At 50.6% G+C, this 8304-nt stretch overlaps 1 protein-coding gene across 5 annotated transcripts in view; it reads right to left on the bottom strand.

Moving 5' to 3' along the window:
* Positions 1–582: 582 nt before the first annotated feature.
* Positions 583–8304, bottom strand: part of TMCO4 (transmembrane and coiled-coil domains 4) — a 134393-nt gene continuing 126671 nt past the window's right edge. For all 5 annotated transcript variants that reach the window (XM_039912052.1, XM_039912051.1, XM_039912054.1 and 2 more), the window contains one exon: positions 583–2704. In XM_039912052.1, coding sequence (XP_039767986.1) covers positions 2279–2704 — 426 coding nt within the window. In that variant the 3' untranslated portion in view covers positions 583–2278. The remainder of the gene's footprint in view (positions 2705–8304) is intronic.

The following is an 8304-nucleotide window of genomic DNA, read 5'->3' as shown; positions in this document are numbered from 1 at the left end:
ACCTATTCCACCTGGGGCTCAAAGACTAAGGGGAAGGGAGAACAGTATTTATTTCCTGAGCACTTACTGTGTGAAAAGCACTGTACTAAGCGCTTGGGAGGATACATTATAACAACAGACACGTTTCTGCCCACACTGAACTCACAGTCTAGAGGATAATAATTATGGTACTTGTTAAGCGCTTACTAAGTACAAAGCACTGTTCTAAGCCCTGGGGTAGATACAAGTTAGGCTGACCACAGTCCCTGTCCCATATGGGGCTCTCAGTCTTAATCCCATTTTACAGTTGTGGTAACTGAGGCCCAGAGAAGTGACTTGCCCGAGGTCACACAGCAGACAGGTGGTGGAGCCGGAATTAGAACCCATGACCTTCCGACCCCCAGGCCTGTGCTCCGTCCACTAAGCCATGCCGCTTCTCAGGTACTGAATCCCCAACTTCAGAGGAGGAAACTGGAGCATCGAGGAGTAAAGTGTCTTGCCCCAAATCTCCTCAAGCTGGCAGCAGCCCAAGGCCAATTAGGTGGGGGAGGCTCTTGGAGGAACATGCCCAAATAACCACCCACCAGGAATGAAGGGGCACCATTCTGGGTATTCAAACAAGGTTTATTGCAGACAGTTAATAGCCAACAAATAGAAGCAGGAAACTTACTGCAGTAACACAAATAAGACTTCACTGTGGTTACTAAAGCTGATCTATCGTAACCCCGGTCCCAGGATATGGGTTCTGATGTCCACGAGTTGGACTATCCAGGGGGTCTCCAAGAGGGAGCTACGGGCTGGCGGCCGGGAGGGGGGTCGGGTAACAGCTCCGATGGCCACCCTCAATATGGGTGACCCTTGGTGGGGAGGGGGCCGACTGGATCTTGGAGAAGGCCGTTTGGAAGACGATAGAGGGAGGCCAGAGGACACCCGGGAAGACTCAGAGGAGAGCAGAGGCGGGAAAGATGGCTGCCAGTCACGGAGGAGAATGACCCAGGCAATCCCCTGGGATGCTTGGAGAAGGTGCCTTTCACACTCACCTTGCTCCCAAAGTGCATTTTCCAGGTAAGGGCCTTAAATGGGCCTCCAAATCCCGGGGGAAGGTGCTGAGGTTCCATTTACATTCTCTAAGCCAAGTCTCAATTACCCGTGCTCATGGGGGCGAATAATCCTCAAATCTGCTACTAAGAACTTGGATCTCTCCCCTCCAACAAACCTTTGCGTGTGGCTATTGAGGAGCAGCACTGGTTTCCCATTTACTGCCGCGGTAAGGGGTGCTCCTGGCCAGAAGACGGAAGGGGTTGGAGGAAGGGGGGCCCTCTGTCACCCCCACTTCGGCTCTCTAGCTTGGGGAAATCAAAGGAGCTGTGGGGTTCGGTGCTGTCAAATCAGCCCGTTCTCTCTTGGTAGGCACAGACAGAGAACTTTATAACCATGACGTGACTCTAATGGGCCCGAGACCAGAGTGGGAATGAATACTAATGTCTACCGAGGAGCAGCCAGGGAGTGAAAGAGAAAAACCTTGCCCGGTGCCCAGAAAGCAGAAAGTTTAAGCACTGATGGTGCCCAGATGATGCTTAATTGCTTAGAATAGTGGGAAGGCACATAGGAGGTTTTAACAGCTCCCCTTACAAACAAGGAAACCCGGTTAATAATCCATGTTCGTGCCCAGTTCCAGCTAAGGGAAAATTACCTTCAAGTACAACTCTGCCACAGACGTGTGGGGTGAAATCCTGTCCTGAGGGAACCCTCCTGCAGGGCGGTGAGTGGTGGGTTTGCCTTGTCCTCCCAGTCTCCTGGGAAATGTAGACCCTAAACCAGTCAGATGGTAATTATATTATATATATATATATAATATATTATTATAGGTAGGAATATTAAAGCTCTGATAGGTCAGAATATTAAAGCCCCAAAAGGTAATATCCAACAGTTCATCAGGACAGAGGCCATGGCTGGGAGTCCTCTGGGCTGAATCTCCATCTCTTTGAGGTCCAAAGATGGCATTGGGTGCCAGCCTTATTCTTATTTCAAGGGGAAGGAACAGGAGGAAGCAGGGATGTGAGTCAAGTTCCCCAGGGGCAGAAGGAGCCTCGATCTTCTCTCCTTGGAACATCTGAGCGTTTTCTGGCCAGACAGCATCCAAGCAAGAGGGGACGCCCACGGCTTCTCCCTACACCCAAGTGCAGGTACCCACTTAAAACCATCACCATTTGCCCAACTCTGCCGGGGTTGCCGCAGGAGATCGAGGGTCCAGTGATGATCGGCAGGGAGCTATGTTGGTTCCTGACCACCCTGGAGGTCAGTTGAGTCCCGGGCTGGGGGCCCGCTCCTTGTTCTCGTCGTCATTCTTGGGGCGGCCCGGGGGGAACGGACTACGGGTCCTAGGGATACCTGAAGGGCTGGGCTCTGAGGCGCACCTGGGCGCCGTTGGGCTCTGGGCTTGTCTGGACTCTGAGGAGGTGGGAGGCCCAGCTGAGTCAGGCCACGGGCCGCCGTCCCCTGGGGAATCCTGGCGACCGTTGTTGGGATCCTGGGACCGGTGATCACCGGGGTCGACTTTCTCCGAGCTGGTGGTGGCCTCTTCTTCCCAAAGCTTCTCTTCCTTGGGTTGGCCGTTCTGGGAGAGGGAGAGGCCCTTGTCTCTCTGGTGACTCCCCTTGATTTGGATCCCCACAGCCTTCAGGATGGTGTCCATCTGCCTCATGTAATCCAGGTGGCCGCTGACCTGAAAGACAGACGGGACAAGCGAGTTCAGCTCGACGGATCGGAACCCTGCCTCGGGGGAGATCTCGTGGCACGACGCTCAGGAGATGGATCGGTGTGTCCAGAGATTCCCCCAGCGCTCAGAATCTAGGCAACAGGAGATCATTTCTAAATGGAAGCAGTGACTTTTTCATGTCTAAACAGAACAGCCCTCGAAGCGACGTGGACTAGTGGAAAGAACACGGCCCTAGGAGTCGGGGGATCCGGCTTCTAATCCCAGGTCTGCCATTTGCTTGCTGTGAGACCTTGGGTAAGTCACTTCACTTCTCTGTGCCTCAGTTTCCTCATCTGTAAAATGAGGATTAAATACCCATTCTCCTTTTCCCTTAGACTGTGAGCTCCATGTAGGATGGGGGCTATTCTGACCTGATTATCTTGGTACATAGTAAGCACTTAACAAATACTACAATTGTTATTTTTGGAAGGGTCTAGGAGGCAGCCCCTGGGGTTTATGGGAAGGTTATCTGGAATTCCCTCCTGTGACTGATCTGGGCTCTAAGATGGCATCTGCACTCACCCAGAGCTCCTCCTCCTCCTCGCTATTATTACAGAATTCAACAATTCTGACACTTTCCTTAAAATCCATGAAGCAGTCACTCTGAGGAGCAGGCGCTGGGAAGTGAAGAGAAAGCGTCTGCCTCCCTTCCCACTCTCCTCTCGCTTCCCCACTGGGGTGTCTCTGTGTGTGACCAGGGGTCCGGGTGCGTGGTGGGTGGTGTAGCGAGTTTGCCGGGAGCCAGGAGGCAGCCAAGGAGAACGAGGGCTGGGGGCGCCCCAGATCTTGGCAGCACTATGTAGGCATGATTCACCCACCCCGTTAGCATCGCGACGTGCACCGTTTATCAGCCCAGATGGCTTCCCGGGCCCTAGCCGCATAGCCCAGATTAGCTCTGTAATTAAAACAACCCACAGGTCTCCCAGGTCACATAGGATGAAGGCATTATCACCTGTCTCACCATAGAAAATTATAGAAAACGTCTCCTGACGATCATCGGTGTAACCCTCCGACATCATCGTGAACCACCCCAGAACGCATTCTGGGAGATGGTACCCAGGCCATTCTGTCAGACACACCAGGTTTTGATACGAGGCATTGGCGTCTGCTCCGTCGCTCTGGGGTTCTGCCTTCAAGTGCCACTGTTCCTGGATCCTCCCCGTTATCTGGCCCCCCGTCTCTGAGTAAGACATGAAGGACACGGGATCCAGAGTGGTGGCCCGGAAGGCCAGTAGCCTTGGGCTTGTAAGCACTGAAACCCAGTTACGTCCCGGGAAGGATGCCGATGAGGGAGGACCAGTGGGTTGCAAAGCTGCATTAATATTCAGGTGACCCAGAGGGCCTGCAGCAGACATGGTATTTGTTAAATGCTACAATGTGCAAGGCTCTGTACTAAGTGCTCAGCTATATACAAGCTAATTAAGTTGGACACAGTCCATGTCCCACATGGGGCTCACAGTCTTAATCCCTTTTTGCTAGGTAATTAATTCATTCATTCAGTAGTATTTATTGAGCGCTTATTATGTGCAGAGCACTGTACTAAGCGCTTGGAATGTACAGTTCGGCAACAGGTAGAGACAATCCCTGCCCATTGACGGGCTCACAGTCTAAACGGGGGATAAGGAAACTGAGCCACAGAGAAGTGAAGTGACCTGCTCAAGGTTACCCAGCAGGCAAGTAGCCGAGCTGGGATTAGAACCCAGGTCCTTCTGCCTCCTATCCACTAGGACACCCTGCTTTTTAAAGCCTTAACTGTGTATTGTAATTTCTCCCCCTCCTCTCAGGCCAGAAAAAGAATAATAACTGGTATTTGTTAAGCGCTTACTATGTGCCAAGGGACCGACGCCCCCACAAAGGGCTTATCGCCCAGCAGCCAACATGTTGGTTTAGTGCTGGCTCCTCTCTCCACTAGCGTCAATCTCTGGGGACTCGCAATTGGTGAGCTGGCTTAGTTTTTCCCACGTCATGTCCTCTGGGCAAAGGTGAGCAGGGAAGAACACACGACTCGGAAAAGAAAGCTCCCTCTAGACTGTTAGTTTGTGTGGGCAGGGAATGTCTACCAACTGTTATTATACTCTCCCAAGCGCTCAGTACAGTGCTCTGCATAAATACCATTGAGAACCATCCTCTTGCCAGTGGCAGGTCAAACTGGAGCCTGTAATTGCATTTCAGCTATAACAGTCTCAGACCCATCTCTGCCCTCTAGGAACTGGCACCTTCAAACATGATATCTTGCCATAGATGGTTACATTCATACAAAGGCAAAGCCACCGGGCGGTTACGTGGCTAGAACGAATGGAGACGGAAGAACGAAACTTTGGATTCATAGGTTCCACCCAGGGAATGGTCTCATGGCCTAGTGGCAAGAGCCGGGCTTAGGAGTCAGAGGGTGTGGGTTCTAATCCCGGCTCCACCACTTGTCTGCTGTGTGATCTTGGGCGAGTCACTTAACTTTTCTGTCCCTCAGTTACCTCATCTGCAAAACGGGGATTACGACTGTGAGCCTCAGGTGGGACAGGGACTGTGTCCAACTTGATTACCTCGTATCTACCCCAGTACTCAGAACAGTGCTTGGCACATAGGGCTTAACAAATGCCATTATTGTTATTATTATTATTAAGTACTTGTGGTCATTATAAGTCTGTTCCTGTGGGGAATCTGGCTTTGGCGTGGGATCGTCTGTGGAGAGGAACGGAGACAGGGAGGTTCCTTTGGGCTGCTGGGACTGTGGGAGAATTTTGCAGGAGGAGAGGAGAAGGGCATCCTAGGGGTTGGGGGAAATTCATACAATGGGGATGGGGTGAAAGGGAAGGAGGCTAGGAAACAAATAGCTTCAAAATCGGTCACCGCGTCCTGAAAGAGGCCGCTGGGTCCAGCATGGGGGCCCTTGATTAATAACGGGATGCTCTGCCTCTGCAGCTCATTGCCGGGAGGAAGCAAGACAGCATGGCTCTGGAGGGCCTGACGCCTTAGAATCTGCCCTGACCCACGGAGCAACTCTTTCTGTGGTCAGAAAGATGACACTTGTGCTTAGGTGAGCGGGGAGGACAGTTATCGGGGCTTTGTGAAAAGACACATCTTTAAGGGAAAACTACACCTGAAAAGAAGTACCCCCTCATGATGCAGTATGAGGATATTCAAATTGCACCCAAGGCAGAACCTTTTGCAAACCGGATACCCTGAAAACACATTTCGATAAAAGTGGCTGATTCACTGGATTTTCAAAATTTGACAGCAGTAAGTTTCAGGATTAGCTACCCTTGTTGTTGTTATCGTTAAAAAATAATAATAATAACCATGGTACTTTAAGCGCTTACTATTTGCTAAGAACTGTAACCCCTGGGGAATATCTGGGAAGGAGATTCCCGGCCCAGCAGGAGTTGGCCCTGGAGCAAATTGGATTTCTAATAACACCTCTGCCGCTTATCAACTGTGTGACTTTGGGTAAGTCACTTAACTTCTCTGTGCCTCAGTTACCTCATCTGTAAAATGGGGATTAAGACTGGGAGCCCCACATGGGACAACCTGAGAACCTTGTATCTACCCCAGCACTTAGAACAGTGCTGGGCACATAGTAAGTGCTTAACAAATACCATCATTATTATTAAAATATAGGCCCAGTAATGGAATTTACTGAGTGCCTACTGGGTGCATGCACTGTACTAAGCACTTGGTAAAGGACGACCAAAGAAGAGCCTTGGAGAAGGAGCATGGGCCCAGTGGATAGAACATGGGCTTAGGAGTCACAAGGATCTGGAGGCTAATCCTGGCTCTGCCACTTATTGCTGTGTGTCCTTGGGCAAGTCAATTCACTTCTCTATGCCTCAGTTTCCACGTTTGTAAAGTGGGGATTAAGATTGTGAGGGACTATGTCCAAACTGATTACTTTGTATCTACCGAGTGCTCAGTAGAGTTTCTGGCACATAGTAAGCACTTAACAAATACCATAAAAAAGAGAGGCCTAGCAGCCTCCCCTACAGTTAAGTGAAGCCATCCTGCTCTCAGAAGGCTGGGTGGTGGGTTGAAAGGGAAGGGTAAGTGAGTTAGGAAGTTCTTAAAGCCCCACAAAGCTCCAGAAAGTTCTAGAAAGTGAGACCCTTCAAAGAATATGTGTCTAGTACCTCTCTCTGTGGTGTTCTGAGTGCCATATAGACATCGACTGTTCTGTTTCAACAACGTAAAGTAGGTAGAGAAGTCTGGGAAAAGGAAAGATTTAATGGGCAGTGCTCTCACTCTCCCATACCGATGAAGATGATGATAGTATTTGTAAAGCACTTACTCTTTGCCAAGCACCGTGCTAAGCGCCAGGGTAGATACAAGATTATCAGGTCGGGCACATTCCCTGTCCCCATGGAGCTCCCAGGCTAAGACTAATCTACTTAACTGCCTCATTCCCATCTCTGTCTCGCTCCTGACCTCTTGCCCGTGGCCTTCCCCCTCTCTGGAAGAGTTCCTTCTCCTGGCCCGGTGAGGGGTTTGAAACCTGGGGGGTTGGCAGAGATGGGAGTTTGCAGAACCAGGTGGCCAGAAAGGTGGGGAAGCTGTGCTAGCCGCTCCACGACCGCACTGGAAAAGGCCCAGCTCCTGCTGTTGCCCGTGACCCCCGTCCTGGATTAGCAGTTCCGAAAACCAATAGGATCTAGGAAATGTTCCGCCCCCACGGCTTGGGAGCTATTTCCCTGTGGTCATCTGTCGGGGGAGCTGAGGTGGTCAGGAAAGCAATCCTTTCATTTCGGGGCGTCTAATCAAGTGAAAATGAGAGCTGAGAGAGAGCTTAATCCAATGAAAATGGATTAAGATCACAGTGGAGATAATGGGTGGGTCTTTTCCTCTGGAACTGCGCTGAGAGTGTACTGAGAAATAGGGGAGATGGGAGGCTTTCCCCCAACTGTGGGAATTTTAAAAACTAAGCTGGAAAAACTGCACTGGGGAGATTAGTTCCACCCTAGGGGTCATGGTAAGATCTCCTGGTTGGATTCCATCCCTGTAAACCCAGGCCCCGGCGCAGAGGGGTGGAGGTGGGGGTAGGGTGGGTGAGATGCCTATTTTTTCCCTCTGCCTGTTCTAATTCTTCTGGTGTGGACTGCCAGCACCTAGGACATAGTTGGTTTGAGATGGTATTTGGTCAGGAAGAAGATAGATGGGGTGAAGGAAAGAGAATTTCTTTAGGAATTTTCCCTTGGAGAAGAGAGGGAAGATGGGTGGAGAAAGACCCTACAATTAAATCAATCAATCAGTCAATCACATGGTTCAAACCTCCCCCTCTAGACTGTAAGCTCACTGTGTGCAGGAAACCTGTCTACAACGCTGTTATATTGTACTCTCCCAAGTGCTTAGTAATAATAATAATAATGAAGGCATTTGTCAAGCTCTTACTAAGTGCCAGGCATAGTACTAAGCGCCTAGGTGGACACAGGCAAATCGGGTTGGACACGGTCCCTGTTCCACATGGGGCTCACAGTCTCAATTCCCATTTTACAGATGAGGTAACTGAAGCCCAGAGAAGTGAAGTGACTTGGCCAAGGTCACACAGCAGACAAGTGGCGGAGCCAGGATTAGAACCCATG

The sequence above is a fragment of the Ornithorhynchus anatinus genome, chromosome 5 (genome assembly GCF_004115215.2).
Source record: "Ornithorhynchus anatinus isolate Pmale09 chromosome 5, mOrnAna1.pri.v4, whole genome shotgun sequence".
NCBI lineage: Eukaryota > Metazoa > Chordata > Mammalia > Monotremata > Ornithorhynchidae > Ornithorhynchus > Ornithorhynchus anatinus.
Note: the sequence above shows the minus strand (reverse complement) of the source record. Positions and strands in the feature narration are given on the sequence as shown.